Source organism: Lactuca virosa, chromosome 8, assembly GCF_052849685.1.
Source record: "Lactuca virosa cultivar CGN04683 chromosome 8, Lactuca_virosa_CGN04683_v6, whole genome shotgun sequence".
Classification (NCBI taxonomy): Eukaryota; Viridiplantae; Streptophyta; class Magnoliopsida; order Asterales; family Asteraceae; genus Lactuca; species Lactuca virosa.
This window is the reverse complement of record NC_136433.1, coordinates 54,696,763-54,717,283: the sequence shown is the minus strand read 5'-3', so window position 1 is coordinate 54,717,283 and position 20,521 is coordinate 54,696,763. Positions and strand designations below refer to the sequence as shown.

General features: G+C 38.6%; 1 protein-coding gene across 1 annotated transcript; it reads right to left on the bottom strand.

Moving 5' to 3' along the window:
• Positions 1-244: 244 nt before the first annotated feature.
• LOC145130357 (uncharacterized) lies at positions 245-7,013 on the bottom strand. The gene is made up of 2 exons (XM_079065171.1): positions 6,395-7,013; positions 245-329 (listed from the first exon to the last, which is right to left on the bottom strand). Exons 1-2 carry the CDS (start codon positions 7,011-7,013, stop codon positions 319-321), a joined length of 630 nt encoding a protein of 209 aa, XP_078921297.1. The 3' UTR covers positions 245-318.
• Positions 7,014-20,521: the final 13,508 nt, after the last annotated feature.

Below are 20,521 nucleotides of genomic sequence, written 5' to 3'. Positions count from 1 at the left end.
AGTCCCAATTGTGTTTATAGTTTGTATATCTTATGTGGTTTGATATACTTAATTCACTATAAACTGCGCTCTGATACCAATCTGTCACACCCCCAAACCAAGGATGGCGGAAACGTCCGGGGGTGGAGGACTTCATGTATAGTATCATAACAGCAATTGTAATAGTAATTCAAGCAAACACAACCAACATATATATAATTGAAAAAAAATTACATCATTGTATGAATTACATGTTTACGAATCAATTACAATATGTTGATAAAATATGAAATAGTAGACGCCTTAGCGTCCCATCCTCAAAAGCACTTGATTACCTGTTTAATGATTTCCTGAGAATACAAGTTGTTTGAAAAAGTGTCAACACAAAGGTTGGTGAGTTCATAAGCTTTTGTTTGGTATTATTAAAAGCCTTTCGTTTGTAAAAGTAGTATTTGTGTTAGAAAAACCCAATATTTTCCTTAATGTGTAAATGTAGTCTAAAAACCCAAAGACCGAAATGTACAAGTAATTTATCATATTTATAGTAAAACAATGCAAGTTTAAATCGACATAACTCGTTAAATTTTAATGAAGTTCCCGTAAATTCCAATGTTTGTTAATACTTTATGTGAGTTTATTATAACCATACTATGACCAAGGTGGCCTAAAACGACGTTCTTCAGGCGTCGGAAATGTTATGACATTTGTCACCCCAGACCTATCGGTCTAACTGTTGCATGCAGTTTAGGTGTGGGTTTGTCAAACCCAATATAGATCTATACACAAGTATCACGCTCTCCCTCAAGGAGACTCTGGTTACAATACAGGACTTAATGGTAATTTGAAGTAAATGTCTCACAAAGTCATTAACGGAATTTCGTGTTATGAAAACTTGGTACCGTATGGCCGTACCTTGCTTAATGAAAATATCTTTTGTATAAATGTACCCTTTTTAAATGTATGTGTCATGTAATGTATCATAAACTATACCTATTATAGTTTATCAACCAAGGGTAGTACGTGGTAATGTATGCAAACTATATTAAAAATAGTTTATTTAATGTTTGAATGTATCGATTGTACTTTGATTATAATCACTTGTTATTCTTTATATTTTATATGACCAAATCCATTTGTAAACTGATGTGTGTCTAAATATTAAGATAAAATGTCATATATTGCAGTAACATATAGTCACATAAAGATATACACCTTGCTCAACATGTTACAAGGTGAAATGAAATTAACAGCAACTTTTCGTTAAAAACAGTTTCTGTTACCGTTCTTAGAAAATTTATAGAAAAATCATCACAGCTCTAAATCCAAATCCGCAAAATTTGAGAGTTTGGAATATGAGTCTAGTTTGTTCGTGAATTTTATCATGATTTTTAGTGATCTCTAACAGAGGTGAAAATGTTCATAATCACAGACTGGTCGGGGTTTGCCTCTGAAATGACAGGCAGTTTTGTAAAAATCACCATTAATTGTAGAAAAATCATTTGGAGATGTGCAAGTAGTCATTTTAAAGCTAAGAGTTTGAACTACTTGCACCTGAAACAGTTTTGAAAACTAAAATTTTTAAGTTGACCAAAACAGTCCGTGATTAACGTCCATCTTTTCTGATGCAATCTATTAGAAAAAGTTTAATTGTGTTCTTGATGATTTTACTTGTATTACCTCTTTAAAACTTAAGAAAAACATGTAAACGTATGGGTATGAACTCACCTTATGTGGTTTTAGTAGATGAAAGTGAGAGAGAGGAAGTGTTCAACTCAAGAACACCAAGAAGATGTCTTGATGATTTGAGAATCTAACACCAAATAAGATGGAACTTGTGTAAGATATCAATGATTTGAGTAGAATGGAGTTTAATAATTATGTGAATGATGAATATACTTACTAATTGAAGCAAGAAATCCCTGGAGAAAGCCTTGAAGTTCTTGAAGTTGAGAGAAAAGATGAGAGAATTTTGGAGAGTGTTCTTGGTTGCTAAGTGTAGAATGAAAGAGTTTTATGGAGAATGAGGAGAGATGATCAATCCTCCAGCTCTTAGAACGTGGGAAGAGCTGGAGATTGGCTGTAAAGGTCCACTAAGGAGACAAGGGGTAGTGGGAAAGAGTGGCTGATCATAGAGTGAGGTGGTAGTGGGTTGCTTTTGCCATAAATTAAGGAAAAGCAAATATTCCCTCAATAATTAGTTCAATCACCAATTCTTTTAATATATTTTATAAAAACCCTGGAGATTTATATATTTTGGGGCCTTAGTTTATAAAATAAAGTTTTGGGTGAAAATCCCACGTTAAAATAATGAAAAACGGAGTTAAAACGAAGTCGTAGTCGAAAAACCGGTAAAAAGGGCCTGTCTGCGAGGCTTCGCTTCGGACCTTCGGACTTCGGACGGACCTCGCTTCGGACGGACCTCGCTTCGGACACGGACCTCGTTCCGGGCGGACCTCGCTTCGGACATGGCTTCGGACGGACGGACTTCGCTTCGGACCAGAGGCCTCGGATGCGAGGCTTCGGTCCAAAAGCTTTGGTTTCGGATCCTTAAAGTTATTTTACTCGTTTTTATCCCGTTTCAAGCGATTTTTGACCCGGTTAAGGGTCGAGATGACCCAAATGATTACAAAAAGTTAAAGTAACTTTTGAGAGAGATTTGGGAGAGATTTTGGAGAGATTTCAAATAGAAAGAGATAGAGTGAAAACGATTTAGAGAGGTTTCGTTTGTGATTAATTTGAGTGTCCGGCTTCACAACACAAGGTTTGTAAACCCCATTAAACCGTGTTTTAGTGTCGTACACAACCCCGATGATTGTGAAATAGTGTTTTATCGCTTTGGTTCGTTGTTTAACACTTGTTAAGGCTAAGGAAAATCAAACACATGAACTTTCCAAATGATGATTTCTCATTAAAATAGCGAATTGTATAGTGATTACATAACGTAAACCCTAGCATATAAGGGTTATTGGAGTTGACCGGTTTGACTTGTTGACTTTGAATTGACCGAAATTTGACGGTTGTCACATCATCCCCCCGTTAGAAGGAATTCCGTCCCGAAATTTTCATTTTGACTGGGATTTCAAGAGTTTGGGAAGAGATGTGGATACTTTTGTTTCATCTGATCCTCGCGTTCCCAGGTGAATTCGGGTCCTCGTTTAGCGTTCCAACGTACCTTCACGATGGGAATACGACTTTGTTTCGTTCGTTTGATTTCCTTGTTCATGATCTCCACAGGTTCTTCTACGAAGTTGAGGCTCTCATTGATCTCGATTTCCTCGAGTGGAATAATGAGAGTCTCATCGGATAGGCACTTTTTCAAGTTCGAGACGTGGAAGGTAGGATGCACATTACTAAGTTCGCGGGGTAGATTGAGTTTGTAAGCTACGGGGCCGATTCTAGCGAGAATCTCAAAAGGCCCTATGTATCTTGGATTCAGCTTCCCACGCTTTCCGAAGCGTATCAAGCCTTTCCAGGGTGAGACTTTCAAAAGGACTCGGTCTCCCACCTGGAATTCCAAGGGTTTCCTCCGCTTGTCTGCGTAGCTTTTCTGTCGGTCTCTTGAGGCTTTAAGTCGTGCTCGGATTTGTACGATCTTTTCGGTGGTTTCGCGGATGATTTCTGGACCGGTGAGAGTGCTATTAGAGACTTGCCCTCTAGCTAGCTGTGCATCCCCCACCTCAGCCCAACACAGGGGTGATCTGCATTTGCGACCGTAAAGGGCTTCGAATGGAGCGACTTTGATGCTAGTATGATAGCTGTTATTGTAGGAGAATTCGATAAGCGGTAGATGGGTATCCCATGCTTTACCGAAGTCTATCACACAAGCTCTTAACATGTCTTCCAACGTTTGAATGGTTCGCTCGCTCTGTCCGTCGGTTTGTGGGTGGTAGGCCGTACTCATGTCAAGCCTAGTTCCCAATGATTTTTGTAGAGACTGCCAAAACCGTGAGGTAAATCTACTATCTCTATCGGAGATAATGGATATCGGCACACCATGGAGTCGTACAATCTCTCTGATGTACGTTCTAGTCAGCTTCTCCATCTTGTCGGTTTCTTTTATTGGTAGAAAGTGTGCTGATTTGGTCAATCTGTCTACAATTACCCATATTGTGTCAGGACCGCCCGATGTCTTAGGCAGCTTGGTTATGAAGTCCATGGTTATTCGTTCCCACTTCCACTCAGGTATATCCGGCTGTTGTAATAGCCCAGATGGTTTCTGGTATTCGGTTTTGACCTTAGCGCAAGTCAGGCACTTGCTCACATAGGTAGCAATCTCAGCTTTCATGTTCGGCCACCAGTATAATTTCTTGAGGTCCAGATACATCTTATCCGACCCGGGATGGATGGAGTATCGAGTCTTGTGTGCTTCATTCATGACGACATCTCGGAGTCCACCGAACTTCGGTGTCCAAATCCGGTTCATGATATAACGTGCTCCATCATCCTTGACTTCTAAGTTTTTATCCATTCCCCTTAATGTCTCTCCTGCCACCTTTTCTGGTTTCAAAGCTTCCAGTTGAGCTTCCTTGATTTGTATGGTCAAGTGGGAATGGATTGTCATTGTTAAGGATTTTACTCGGCGGCCCGAGTACTCCTTCCTGCTTAGAGCATCGGCCACTACATTGGCCTTGCCCGGATGATAACGAATTTCGCACTCGTAGTCATTCAGCAACTCCACCCATCTCCTCTGTCGCATGTTGAGCTCTTTCTGATTGAGGATATGCTGAAGACTTTTGTGATCAGTGAAGATAGTGCATTTCGTGCCGTAGAGGTAGTGTCTCCAGATCTTCAAAGCGAATACCACTGCTCCTAATTCCAGGTCGTGCGTAGTATAATTAACCTCGTGCGTCTTAAGCTGTCTCGATGCATACGCGATAACCTTCCCTCTCTGCATGAGCACACATCCGAGGCCTTGATTCGAAGCATCACAGTACACTACGAAGTCCTCGGTTCCCTCTGGGAGAGACAAGATCGGTGCGCTGCATAGGGCTTGTTTTAACGTTTGGAAAGCAGCTTCTTGTTTATTTTCCCACTTGAATATCACACCTTTCTGCGTCAAGGTGGTGAGTGGTTTCGCAATCTTGGAGAAGTTTTGTATAAATCTTCGGTAGTAGCCCGCAAGCCCAAGGAATTGTCGAATTTCGGTTGGCGTCTTGGGTGCTGACCAATTCTCGATTGCCTTGATCTTGGAGGGATCCACATGTATGCCTTTCTCACTTACCACATGTCCAAGGAAATCCACTTCTCTAATCCAGAATTCACACTTAGAGAACTTAGCATAAAGCTTCTCCGCTCTTAGCGTCTCTAGCACTTGGCGTAGATGTAGGCGATGCTCCTCCTCGCTTCCCGAGTAGATCAAGATATCGTCGATGAATACGATTACAAACTTGTCTAGGTAGGGTCGACACACTCTATTCATTAGGTCCATGAATACCGCAGGTGCGTTTGTTAAACCGAAGGACATCACCACAAACTCGTAGTGCCCATAGCGAGTTCTGAATGCAGTTTTGGGAATATCTCTTCTTGAACTCGTAGCTGATGGTAGCCTGACCTTAGGTCGATCTTTGAGAAGAAATTTGCTCCTTGGAGTTGGTCGAAAAGGTCGTCGATTCGGGGCAGAGGATATCGGTTTTTGATGGTGAGCTTGTTTAGTTCCCGATAGTCGATGCACATGCGAAAGGATCCGTCCTTCTTCTTTACAAAAAGGACTGGTGCTCCCCAAGTAAGAAGCTTGGTCTGATGAACCCTTTGTTCAAAAGCTCGGTCAACTGACTGGACAACTCCTGCATTTCTGATGGTGCGAGGCGGTATGGAGCTCTGGCTACGGGGGTAGCTCCGGGTATTAAGTCAATTCTGAAATCGACTTGTCGTGCGAGTGGTACACCAGGAAGATCTTCTGGGAACACATCCGGGAAGTTACACACTTTGGGGATGTCTTTGATGTCTTTCACGTCTTGTTTCTTGTCCACTACATGGGCTAAGAAGGCGTGGTACTCCTTCCGGAGATACTTTTGGGCTTTGATGCATGAGATGATTTGTAAATTCGCACTAGGTTTGTCACCATAGATGAGAAGGGTTTCGTCATTTGGTAGATTGAGGCGAACGGCCCTTTCGTAACATAGAATGTCGGCACGGTGAGGAACTAACCAATCCATCCCGATGATTACGTCGAAGCTTTTTATGGTGACTGGCATCAGGTCAATTTTAAATGTATGGTTGTCTAGAGTGAGAGTACATTCTGAGTATATATCGCTAGTGCTTTCTACTTTCCCATTTGCCATTTCTACTACATAAGTATCCTTTAGTGATTGGGGATTTTGTTCAAGTAAATGTTTATATTGGTGGCTCACGAAACTCCTCTCCGCTCCACTATCGAATAGTACGCATGCATAAGAGTTATTGAGGAGAAACGTACCGGTAACCACCGTGGGATCCTCGACTGCTTCCCCGTGTCCTATTGCCAGGACTCTTCCTACTCCACCAGCATTAGGGGCTTGTGCTTTGGGGCAGTCTCTTTTGAAGTGACCTGCGTCTCCACAGTTGTAGCAGGTCCGGGTTGCCCCCGTACTGGCGACTTGGTTGATTGGTTGAGCCGGCGCTTTACAGAAACGAGCAGTGTGCCCCTTCCTGTCGCAGTTGTTACAGTGCATCTCCCTACAAGCACCATTGTGGTGAAAGTTGCACTTGTTGCACTTAGGTAGTTTTCCCGCATATGGCTTCGGTGGTGCTGGAGTGGTAGCAGTAGTGGCAGCATTAGTGGCAGCATGGACAGCAACAATTTGTTGCTTCTTAGCGGGGTCCTGTGCTGGTTGGCTCTTCTTTTCGTTCCAGAACTTCCTTTTGTTGTTTCCCCCTTTTGATTTATCAGTGGTGGTGGTTGTAGTATTATGACCGGCTCGGTGGTCAACAAGTTGTTGTGCCAGCTCCCTGGCACTGTCAAAAGTAGTTGGCCTTGAAGCTAGGACACTACTTTGCACGTGGAGAGACAGTCCCCAAAGGTATCGCTCCACCTTTTTCTCCTCCGGAGTAACCATTGTTGGGCAGAGGAGAGCCAATTCATTGAATCGGGTGGTGTAGGTTTCAAGGTCAGAGCCCGTCATCCTGAGGTTCCAGAGTTCTTGTTCCAGCTTTTGAATTTCACCTCTCGGGCAGTACTCCTTCATCATCAACGTTTTTAGTTCTGCCCAGGTTATGGAGCTAGCCACTTCGAGAGTAAGTGACTTAACCCGGCAGTTCCACCAAGTAAGGGCCCGGCCGGTGAAGGTTAAGGTTGCGAACTTAACTTTGCTCGCTTCGGGGCAGGAGCACACCTGAAAGACTACTTCGGTCTTTTCAAACCATTGCATCAACGTGATGACTCCCCCGCTTCCATTGAAGTTGTCGGGTTTGCCATTTGTGAAGTCCTTGTATGAACACTCTTTTGCACGCCACGTACTGTCTCCGTGGTTAGAGTGTGTAGCTCCCGATCCCGAACCACCAGCTCCGTTGGTCCCTATCTGCGACATTGCGGCCGCTACGGCTGCTGTTACTGCAGCCTGGAACATCGCGGGATCAAACTGTGGAGGCGGCGGCGGAGGAGGTGTTGCTGTGTTGCTGGAAGGTCTGGGTCTTCTTCTTGGCGGCATGGTTCTGTCATAAGTCGTAAACCAATGTACTTTTAGTAAAAGTGTATTTATAGGGAGAGAAATCTTTTATACATAAAGTATATTATTACGTTGTTTTCCGGTATGTTTACGGTACATACGATTTTATACTTTTTTTTATTGACCCAATACATTGGGTTATGAGGTAAAATGAAAGTATAAAATATTTTTATTATAGTAACACAAAATACTCCTATAGTATTTGTAAATGTTTAGTTTTGAATTCTTAAAGCATTTAGTTACTTTATAATATTCATCATACTTTTAATGAGAATTTATAAGTCCTTGTCTTACCCGTTCGGCTAACGACCCTCCACCGATCAAGGAAGCGGTGGGTGAGAGTGGACACCCATTAAGTTGCCATTTTATAGGCAACAACCTTATACCCCCCTTATAGACCGGCTTCGTGAATGAGGCGTACTAGCGGTAAGACGAGTTTGTTAGATTTGTTGTCCATCATGACCATCCCCCGGTATATGCAAGTCAATTCCTGGACAGATATAGTTGATCAGGCTATATCCTTCCCAGACTTGACTTACATATACCAAGGCATACCCATAATGTACAACTCCTCTTCTTTTATTTTATGTTCTTCTAGTTATGACACTATGTGAGCATGTATGCATGTATTTATACTTTTTAATAAAAAGAATCATTTATTTTCTAAAAGTATATTTATTTGAAAAATGCACAAATCAGAGACTATTAGTCCCAATTGTGTTTATAGTTTGTATATCTTATGTGGTTTGATATACTTAATTCACTATAAACTGCGCTCTGATACCAATCTGTCACACCCCCAAACCAAGGATGGCGGAAACGTCCGGGGGTGGAGGACTTCATGTATAGTATCATAACAGCAATTGTAATAGTAATTCAAGCAAACACAACCAACATATATATAATTGAAAAAAAATTACATCATTGTATGAATTACATGTTTACGAATCAATTACAATATGTTGATAAAATATGAAATAGTAGACGCCTTAGCGTCCCATCCTCAAAAGCACTTGATTACCTGTTTAATGATTTCCTGAGAATACAAGTTGTTTGAAAAAGTGTCAACACAAAGGTTGGTGAGTTCATAAGCTTTTGTTTGGTATTATTAAAAGCCTTTCGTTTGTAAAAGTAGTATTTGTGTTAGAAAAACCCAATATTTTCCTTAATGTGTAAATGTAGTCTAAAAACCCAAAGACCGAAATGTACAAGTAATTTATCATATTTATAGTAAAACAATGCAAGTTTAAATCGACATAACTCGTTAAATTTTAATGAAGTTCCCGTAAATTCCAATGTTTGTTAATACTTTATGTGAGTTTATTATAACCATACTATGACCAAGGTGGCCTAAAACGACGTTCTTCAGGCGTCGGAAATGTTATGACATTTGTCACCCCAGACCTATCGGTCTAACTGTTGCATGCAGTTTAGGTGTGGGTTTGTCAAACCCAATATAGATCTATACACAAGTATCACGCTCTCCCTCAAGGAGACTCTGGTTACAATACAGGACTTAATGGTAATTTGAAGTAAATGTCTCACAAAGTCATTAACGGAATTTCGTGTTATGAAAACTTGGTACCGTATGGCCGTACCTTGCTTAATGAAAATATCTTTTGTATAAATGTACCCTTTTTAAATGTATGTGTCATGTAATGTATCATAAACTATACCTATTATAGTTTATCAACCAAGGGTAGTACGTGGTAATGTATGCAAACTATATTAAAAATAGTTTATTTAATGTTTGAATGTATCGATTGTACTTTGATTATAATCACTTGTTATTCTTTATATTTTATATGACCAAATCCATTTGTAAACTGATGTGTGTCTAAATATTAAGATAAAATGTCATATATTGCAGTAACATATAGTCACATAAAGATATACACCTTGCTCAACATGTTACAAGGTGAAATGAAATTAACAGCAACTTTTCGTTAAAAACAGTTTCTGTTACCGTTCTTAGAAAATTTATAGAAAAATCATCACAGCTCTAAATCCAAATCCGCAAAATTTGAGAGTTTGGAATATGAGTCTAGTTTGTTCGTGAATTTTATCATGATTTTTAGTGATCTCTAACAGATGTGAAAATGTTCATAATCACAGACTGGTCGGGGTTTGCCTCTGAAATGACAGGCAGTTTTGTAAAAATCACCATTAATTGTAGAAAAATCATTTGGAGATGTGCAAGTAGTCATTTTAAAGCTAAGAGTTTGAACTACTTGCACCTGAAACAGTTTTGAAAACTAAAATTTTTAAGTTGACCAAAACAGTCCGTGATTAACGTCCATCTTTTCTGATGCAATCTATTAGAAAAAGTTTAATTGTGTTCTTGATGATTTTACTTGTATTACCTCTTTAAAACTTAAGAAAAACATGTAAATGTATGGGTATGAACTCACCTTATGTGGTTTCAGTAGATGAAAGTGAGAGAGAGGAAGTGTTCAACTCAAGAACACCAAGAAGATGTCTTGATGATTTGAGAATCTAACACCGAATAAGATGGAACTTGTGTAAGATATCAATGATTTGAGTAGAATGGAGTTTAATAATTATGTGAATGATGAATATACTTACTAATTGAAGCAAGAAATCCCTGGAGAAAGCCTTGAAGTTCTTGAAGTTGAGAGAAAAGATGAGAGAATTTTGGAGAGTGTTCTTGGTTGCTAAGTGTAGAATGAAAGAGTTTTATGGAGAATGAGGAGAGAGGATCAATCCTCCAGCTCTTAGAACGTGGGAAGAGCTGGAGATTGGCTGTAAAGGTCCACTAAGGAGACAAGGGGTAGTGGGAAAGAGTGGCTGATCATAGAGTGAGGTGGTAGTGGGTTGCTTTTGCCATAAATTAAGGAAAAACAAATATTCCCTCAATAATTAGTTCAATCACCAATTCTTTTAATATATTTTATAAAAACCCTGGAGATTTATATATTTTGGGGCCTTAGTTTATAAAATAAAGTTTTGGGTGAAAATCCCACGTTAAAATAATGAAAAACGGAGTTAAAACGAAGTCGTAGTCGAAAAACCGGTAAAAAGGGCCTGTCTGCGAGGCTTCGCTTCGGACCTTCGGACTTCGGACGGACCTCGCTTCGGACGGACCTCGCTTCGGACACGGACCTCGCTTCGGACACGGCTTCGGACGGACGGACTTCGCTTCGGACCAGAGGCCTCGGATGCGAGGCTTCGGTCCAAAAGCTTTGGTTTCGGATCCTTAAAGTTATTTTACTCGTTTTTATCCCGTTTCAAGCGATTTTTGACCCGGTTAAGGGTCGAGATGACCCAAATGATTACAAAAAGTTAAAGTAACTTTTGAGAGAGATTTGGGAGAGATTTGGGAGAGATTTCAAATAGAAAGAGATAGAGTGAAAACGATTTAGAGAGGTTTCGTTTGTGATTAATTTGAGTGTCCGGCTTCACAACACAAGGTTCGTAAACCCCATTAAACCGTGTTTTAGTGTCGTACACAACCCCGATGATTGTGAAATAGTGTTTTATCGCTTTGGTTCGTTGTTTAACACTTGTTAAGGCTAAGGAAAATCAAACACATGAACTTTCCAAATGATGATTTCTCATTAAAATAGCGAATTGTATAGTGATTACATAACGTAAACCCTAGCATATAAGGGTTATTGGAGTTGACCGGTTTGACTTGTTGACTTTGAATTGACCGAAATTTGACGGTTGTCACACGTAAGTACAGTGAGGAAAACTCACCTCATAAACTGGACAAAAGTTGATGAGGTCTCGACTCTGAATCTCGGCTCAAACTGTCACCAATCCAACCAAATGACCAATCTCAATCAAAATCCCAAAAATATCCAAAATACCCTTGAGTAAAACTTGGTCAAACTCGGTCAAAGTCAAACTCGTCAAAATTCATAAGTCACCTGAATCAACCGAGTCGAGTCAACCCAGCCGAGTCAACTCAACCGAGTCAACCCATAGTGAGCACGTGGGGCGTACTCCAAACGTCTGATGGCCATACTCGCATGTTGACCACAATCAGGGGTGGTTGACCTCGTACGCAGGGCGTACTCCAGGTACGCGGGGCGTACTCTCAGAAAACCCAAAAACTCAATAAGTGCTTAATGTCTTAAGCACTCACGTCCATTTTTCAAATCCATGGCTAAAATCCCCTCAAGAGTCATAAAGTTTCCAACTTTATGACTTTGCATGTCCATTAAGTGCTTAAGTCAACTTGTTAATCTATTTAGACCTTCTAAATGATGCATGGAGCAAACCCAACCACCCGGAATCTATTTTTATGACTCAAGACCCTTCCAAGGGTCTGTAAGGACAACTTCAAGGGTCAAGAACATGCTATTTTCATGAATCATCATTTTGGGACCAAAAAGTGACTTAAAAGAGCAAAAGTCTAGATCTACAAGATGGGGTGGTAAAGATGCAAGATTTATACCTTCAAGATGTTGCAAACCAAGAAGAAATACCAGATCCAAAGTGCTCTCAACTCCAAGATCTTCTCACCACCTTCTTCTCTCTTCAAAACCACTCCAAAACTCTCTTAAAGGCTCAAAATTTGTTCTATCTTTCTTTAGGGTTTCTTGAGGGTCTATATTACAAAAGGAGGCTGGGTAAGAAGAGGATATGAGTCCATAAGGTTGCTTAAATATGAGCCAAAGCCCTAAAATTAGGGTTTGCATGCATTCCACGTATGCCCTGCGTACGAAGTGTACGCCCAGTATACTAATTAAGGCACGCCTTAGTACGCTTAGCGTACACACAACGTACTCATCCAAACCAAATTTTTACCAAAATGCCACTATGGGCTCTTTTTCACACTTTCTTACACTTAGGTACAAAAATGCAACATAAATCATTTATATGGACAAATTAAGAGGTACCTCATCATCGGGATGTTACATACATGTTCTCTCAACTTCAAGAGGACGATTATGAAGAAGCAAGAGCTTTGGGAGGTTATTCCGGGAATAACCAAAGGAGTTATGATCAGCCTCGGGGAAACCAAAGTTTAGGAAATAACCAAAAATCAGGTTTTCAACAAACACTACCATAACATTACGAACAAAGAGCACCATTTCCACCTTAAAACTATCAACCAAGGCAACCATATCCCCCGCTTCCTCAACAATCTGGTTCATCAAGTATGTCCTTGGAGGATATTGTTAACAGCTTAGCAACTAGCACTCAATCCTTCAAACAAGAGACCAAAGAAAGCATATATAATTTAGAGAATCAAATGTCACAGCTCACCACATCCGTAATAAAATTAGAATCTCAAGGAAATTTTCTCGTCGAAACTGAGACGAACATGAGGCACAAGGCTTGTGCTATCACACTAAGAGGCAGAAAAATCTATTATGGTCCAAAGAAGTGGATAAATCATGAAAAAGATGAGGAAGAGATAGTATTAGAGAATTCAGGAAATGATTGAAAAGAGAAAAAGGAAGACACAACCAATAAAAAAGCCAATCATCACAGAAGCCAAAGTCACTCCCACTTTATTTCCTGGTAAGTTGTCAAGTTCAAAAAGAAGAATAGAAATACAATGAGATTATGCAAATGTTCTGAAAGTTTGAAGTCAACGTCCCACTCGTTGATGCCATCAAGATGGTACCTAGATATGCTAAGTTCTTAAAATGACTTTTCCCATCTAAAAAGAAACTTAAAGGTAATGAAATGGTAACAGCGGGTGAGAATATCTCAACGGTTTTGCAAAGGAGTATAACAACCCAAACTTTCCATTCCGTCATCAAGCATAGTTTTTGTTAAGTTTCCTTGTTAAGTTACTTGTTTAGTAGGTTAAAGTTAACATTTAGGGGCCAAATGTGCATGGAAATGATGCTTGATCTTATATATGGCACATGGGATCATTTTCTCACACTTTAGGGGCCTCAAATGAAAGTTATCAAGTATTTAAGGAGGCAAAACCCTAAAATACGGGAATCACTTCATTTTGCAGCCACCACACCCTAATTTGTAGCCTCTAAGTCCCCTTGAAGTGAGTTCGTAAGTGTGGTTTCCATTCTTGAAGTTTTGGTGAAAATCCAAGAAGGTGATTTAGTTCTTTTTGAGTGGGTTTTCTTTTAGTAGAGATCAAATCTCCCTTCCTCCTTCTCTCTCATGGAAATTCAACATATTTCTAGAGGTATAAATGACTCTCTTACCATTCACCTCTATTTTTAAGTCCTTGTCTTAATCCTTGAAGTATTTGGTGATGTTTTTCATAATTTCAAAATCTGGACAAAATTGGTGATCTGTTTTGTGAGGGTTGTAGACCTCAATCTAGTCTGAATTAGACAATTGAAATTTTATGAAATTGAGTCTAGTTTCTAGAAAGTATAATAACATCCTGTTTGGAGTAGTAGATTATGTTTTATGCTCAAAACACTAAAAAGGGTTAGGTTATGTAACTTCAAAATATGAAACTTAGACTTTGTTTTCTGTTTTTATTACTTGTTTCTAATCAGGCTTTTGTGAAACATTTTATGGTTTTTAGTGGTCTCTTGGAGAGTGTATTCCTCAATTCATTTTTTCCCATAACTTGGATTTGATGTGAGTCATTCTTATGGTTGTTTAAGTACATATATGGGAATTTTGCATGCTTTAGTACAAGTGTATAGTCTAGATTATTGTACGTGATGTTACAATCTGAATTTTACGTGATGTTTAGGTTCTGAATTTGTGATGATTTTCTTTAACAAATAAATTAGGGTAGCTTTTTTATGCTAGACTCTTTAATATGGTTAATTTGTGCATGAAAAGAGTGATAGGTTCATGCTAGTGGTGAAGATTTAATTTGATGTTAGATATATGAAGTTATGCATGCTATAATTCTTTTATAACATGTTTTGTATAACTTTAGAAAGTCCATGCTAGAAAGTATGTTGCTAAAAGGTGTATTTCTTTACATTCTTATATATGATGTTATGTGGTGAAATTGAATATATACCTTTGTAGTATGACATGTTATGTAATATGGATTGAATTAATAATTAGAATACAAGCAAGATTACTTAATATGGATTGGTGAGGCATATGAATGACCCATGCGAGTGAATTAATTAATCATAAAACTAATTAATAAAAATGGGAATACATATAGCAAGGATAAAATGGTAGTAACCTAAACTTAGGTGCGTGCCCTATTGGAAGTTGTGGTGGAAGAGTATCGTTGGAGAAAAGAGCTTAAGACAAGACGGTGTTGAATGGTTTCCTAGGTAACCATTCGGACGCATGGTACTGGTGCACGTCTATGTACTAAGACTCAAGTGATATTAGCTACTCAGAGACGTCGGATCAAGCATCATGTTTGGGTGGGGATATTCGTGTAAAAGTATCATTGTATCGCCCTCATGCTCGTACATGAAAAGTATGTGTAGTGTACACGGAGAGCTAAGGATAGTGTTACGAGTGGGAATTATTCCTTATTTGATGCATTGGGTCGCCAGGTCATGTTAGTAGTCAACAGGGCCATTCTTTGGGGATTTAGCGATGTTATAGACCATAGTTACCGTGGGACATTAAAAGTAATTAATTCAAAGAAAAATTTATAATAATTACTACAACGAAAAGTGTATATATATATACATTATATATTGATATTAATTAGCAATGTATATTGATTGGTATGATTTTATTGCATAACTAAACATATTGTATGAAGTATTCTTGTTTCCATACCTATGTGCTTGTGATTGGCTCACAGTGCTGATGTTGACGCTTGTTTCTTTGCTTGTTACTTCCGCATTGCTTTGGCACAGGTACCGTGATTTGATGTGGCACACCCCCGAACCGGGTAAACGGCGGAAACGTCCGGGGGCGGATGACGTCATGTATAGTATCATAACAATTGTATAATAGAGATCAAAGCACACATAACCATCATAATGTGTTACATGTTTCAAAAACAATCAATTATAATATGATGATATAAGACTAAATGTTGTCTTAGCATCTCGTCTTCAAAAGCTTGTTGATACCTGTCTTAGTGATTCCCTGAGAATACAAGTAGTTTTGAAAAAAGAGTGTCAACAATTAAGTTTGTGAGTTAATAAGTATCTTGCATGAAAAAGGTGTGTCTTTGTTCTTTGAAATTGATAGTGTTTTCTTCCAGAAAATCCAATATTTTCTATTAAATGAACTGTAGTCTTAATACCCTAAGACCAGAAAATGTATGAATATTGTTATACTTGGAAATAGTATAAGGTAGTTTTATGTCTTTATAAAACTATTTAGAATGTATGTAAGTTGTATTGTACTGTGCGTATAGTGTATTGTAGTGTATTTGTGTAAAACCCTTTGAATGCATGTTTTCCATAAATATAAACTGTATTGTACTGGAAAATAGTGTAGCGTAGTTTTATCTAAATAAAACCATTTGAAGGTATGTATGTAAACCAAACGTATTATTAATACCCATTTGTGAGTTTTATAACCATGATAGCGACTAGTGACTAGTGACATGTACGACGTTCATCAGGCGTCGGAATGGTACGACATTTGTCACCCCAAACCTGTCGGTCTAACTATAGCTAACAGTTTTGGTGCGGGATTGTCAGTCTCGTATAGATCTATACACAAGTGTCACACTCTCTTACTGGAGATTCTGGTTATAATACAGGATTTTAGTGAGTATTCTGGTAAGTACTATGAAGATAGTGCCTCACAAATAGCCATATTAACGATTTACGTATAGTGTAGTGGAATCCCTTTTTCTTATATTTGTATATATTACCTGTTCATAGTGTTTACATAGTGTGAATATTTCCATAAACTATACTTATTATAGTTTAAACAACTGTTTCGGTGAAATAGTAAATCCTTTGTATGAACATTATCATTTTTACGATGATAATATAATGAAATGAAATAATAATTATATACGTTTATATAATTATACCCTTATGCTCAACCTGTTACAAAAGGGTTGAAGTTTTACAGAAAACAAATGTATACTCATATGTAGAGTTATATTTTATGAAAATATATATATATGTAACAGTTTGTATATTAACACAATTTATCTTGTGTTTCACTTGTATTCCCCCCCCCCTTCCTAAAACATAGAAGAAATCATAGAAAACGTAGGGGTATGAACTCACCTTGAGTGTGTGTTCTTGATTGCATACGAAATGATAGCGATGATCATCGGGTTAGAACTCATGTAAATAGTAGTATCCTAATCATATTTATACATAATATTGTATGTAAATTAGTGAAATAACAATTTAAAGTGTTAAACAACACTAGATTATGTAAGCATACTTACAATAAATTCTTGAAATGAAATTAGTTTCCTGGGAATTTGGATGAATGTTTGAAGATGCTCTTGAGGAATTATGAAGAAACGAAGGTTTACTTATGATTTTTGAGAGAAAAGTGAGGAGATTTCGAAATTGCAAATGAGAAATGGACCTTGATTTCGGTTTAGCATATTAATATGGAGTAAAATTTGATTTGACATATGCATTGAAATGTGTATTTTATCTCTTTGGAAGGTGTGCCACTGCTTTATTCAAGTGATTTCGGCCTATCTTTACCGAAATCACATGATTTCGGTCTAAAGGTTCCAACCGAGAAAGGTAGTTTTCGGTCTAGAGGGGTTTGTGGTCAAGGATTTCTCGGTCTAACGAGTTTTCGGTCCGAAGGTGTTTGAGGTCCAAGGGATTTCGGTCCTGGGTGGGACCTCGCATGATTTCGGTGGAGGTTGATTTCGGTTAGGAAAGTTTTCAGTCTAAGCCTTGTTCTCGGCGGAGTAGTTCTCGGTGGGAAGGGATTTCGGTCCTAGTGTTTTTTGATTCTAAAACCGAAAACACATAAAGCAATGTAAATTTTCATTATTAAATCAAATAATTTCAATTAATTGACTTTTGTTTGACATAGTTGACTTGCTTTGACTTTGGTTTGACTTGTTTGACTTTTATTGACTTTCTTTGACTTTTATTGACTTGAAATAACCGATTGTTACATGATGGCGTGGTGAGGTTGGGACTCTTTTAGGTAGTTAGTTATTATATTACCTTAGTGATGATACTATTTTGAGACTTGACGATGATATCTCCTTTACACTTATTTTTGGTACTTGTTTTGGTATTGATTTTGAAAACTTTAATTTAATGCGTTGATTTTGAAAGATTTAAGTTAAGTAATGTTGGTGATATTTTATAATGAATAAATTAATACTTTCTTTGCTATAATATATTAAATGATGTTTTTAAATAAAAAAAATTGAAGTGAAAAGTCATGGCGTTATCAGTTGGTATCAGAGCCATGTTGTGAGCGAAATGAACACAGAGGCCAGTGTTCAGACTCATAGTGTAGATTGGCCCAGTTAGGTGCTTTAGTCTCTTTAGGGGAGGTTGTGTGCTGAGGGTTATATGTTATTTTTTATATGCCTTGAGGATTCTTACTCTTCTCAATATCATAACATCCTCTCTTCTTTCTTACTGACCTTTTCATCGGTAATATCTAGCGACGTAAAGGAAAATATTTTCAACTCAAAGGAATGACAGTCTAGGAGGGGCAGGAAGTGGTCTGAATGACCAAGAAGCATTATAGCAGGTTGCAATCTCAACGCCTCAAGTTTCTCGTGATTGACTGGACTACACAAAATCGTCAGACCTTAATAGTTATTGATTTATCGTTGGGCGATGTCAGATCAGAAAGAGAATCGTTAGATAATCTAAGGATTATAGTGGATTTTAAGTTATCAAGACGAATAGGCATGCAAGTTTTTAACCTAAAAAATGAGTCAGGAGACTTCATGGTGATGCCAAAAGCATATATATATATATATATATATATATATATATATATATATATATATATATATATATATATATATATATATATATATATATATAGGGTTAGGGAGAACCACAAGGAAACCTGAGGACTGATGGATGGTACTCATAGGTGGAATAAAGGTAGGTTTAGGAGACCTTTATGCGTTATCGTCTTTTGTGCTTGGTTTTTTATACCTCATATTCCATTGAGTTCTACGTTAGATATAGAGGAAGTGGTAGATATTTATGTTCTAGTACGGGAGAAATTCAATGAGTGTTTGATTTTAATCTATGGTCACACCTTTCCTCTGACTTTGATTCCGATCGAGATCAACTTCTTCAATGTTATCATTGGTATGGATTGGTTATCTGCTAATCGTGTTGAGATCTTGTACTATGAAAAGCGCATCTATATTCCACTAGTTAAGGGAGGCTATGTTATTGTTCGTGGGCAGAAGTATATATCACTTATGCCGATACTTTCCATGATGAATGTACGTCAGTGTCTGGTGAGAGGATTATGAGGTCTTTTTGGCTCATACGATCGATAGCTCAAGGAAGAGGTGGATCTTTTTGATGTGAAGGTGGTTAACGAGTTTAGCGATGTTTATCCTTGATGAGTTGTCTGGTTTACCACCACCATATGAGGTAGAGTTCCAAATCAATCTCAATCCTGGCGCGGCTCCAATAACCAAAGAGCCATATCGGTTGGCTCCTTCATAAATGAAGGAAATGTGATCACAGCTTCAGGAACTGTTAGATCGGGGTTTCATTCGGCCGAGTTCCTCGCCTTGGGGAGCACCGACTCTCATTGTGAAGAATAAATATGGGTCTATGCGGATGTGTATCAATTACATATAGTTGAATAAAGGCATCATGAAGAATAAGTACCCACTCCCGAGCATCGATGATCTCTTTGATCGGTTATGGAGCCAGTCACTTCTCGAAGATAGATTTGTGTTTTCGGTATCATCATGTGCACGTCTGTGAGCGGGATGTTCCCAAAACCGCTTTCAAGACACGGTATCGGCATTATGAGTTTTTGGTGAGGCCATTTGGATTGACGAATGCATCTGCAGTCTTTATGGACCTGATGAATCAGGTATGTCGTCTATTTTTGGACAAATTGGTTATAATTTTCATCAATGGTATTTTGGTGTATTCTTGAAGTGTTGAAGATCATGGAGGCATTTGCGGGAAGTAATGGATACGTTTGGAAAGGAGAAACTTTAATGAAAGTTCTCCAAATGTGAATTCTCGTTGAGGGAGGTCCAATTTCTTGGCCGTATTGTTGGAGTAGATGGGACAAAAGTGGACCCGGCCAAGATAGTGGCGGTCAAGGAGTGGCCGAAGCTGAATACTCTTACCAACATACGTACTTTCTTAGGCTTGGGATGATATTACTATAGATTTATCAAATATTTCTCTAAGTTCACGGGTCCGTTGACCAAGTTCACAAAAAGGCGAAGCCGTTTGTTTGGGCTAACAAGTAGGAGAAAGCGTTTCAGACGCTAAATAAGCTTTTGTACAAGGATGCTATTCTTTCTCTTCCCAAGGGGAATGAGGACTTCGTGGTCTATAGCAATGTATCATATTCGAGAATGGGATGTGTGTTGATGCAGCGCGGGAAGGTGGTCTTTTATGCTTCCTGACAGCTGAAGATCATTGAGTTAAATTATTCGGTACATGATTTCGAGTTGGCAGAAGTTGTGTTTACACTCAATTTATGGTGACATTACTTGTATTGGACGAAGTTCACATTGTATATTGATCATAAGAGCTTGTAGCATATTCAGATGCAGAAGGATTTGAATATGAGACAGTAACGATGGGTTGAGTTGCTTGGAGACTAGGATTGCGAGATTAGTTACCACCCAAGAAAAGAAAATTATGAGTTGTAAAGAGACGAGGGTGCCCTATAACCTAAAGTCTGTAGGGTTGGTTGTAGTTTTAAGTATATTTGATCAGATTCAGACTGTTGAGGCTGAGGGATTGAATAAAGACCATGTGAAGGGTGAGATAATGGTTAAGTAGCAAGCAAGATTGGTTGAGGACAGTCGGGGACTTAGAACCTTTTAGGATTGAATATGCATCCCAAAGGTAGGTGGTGTTTATGACACATTGTTG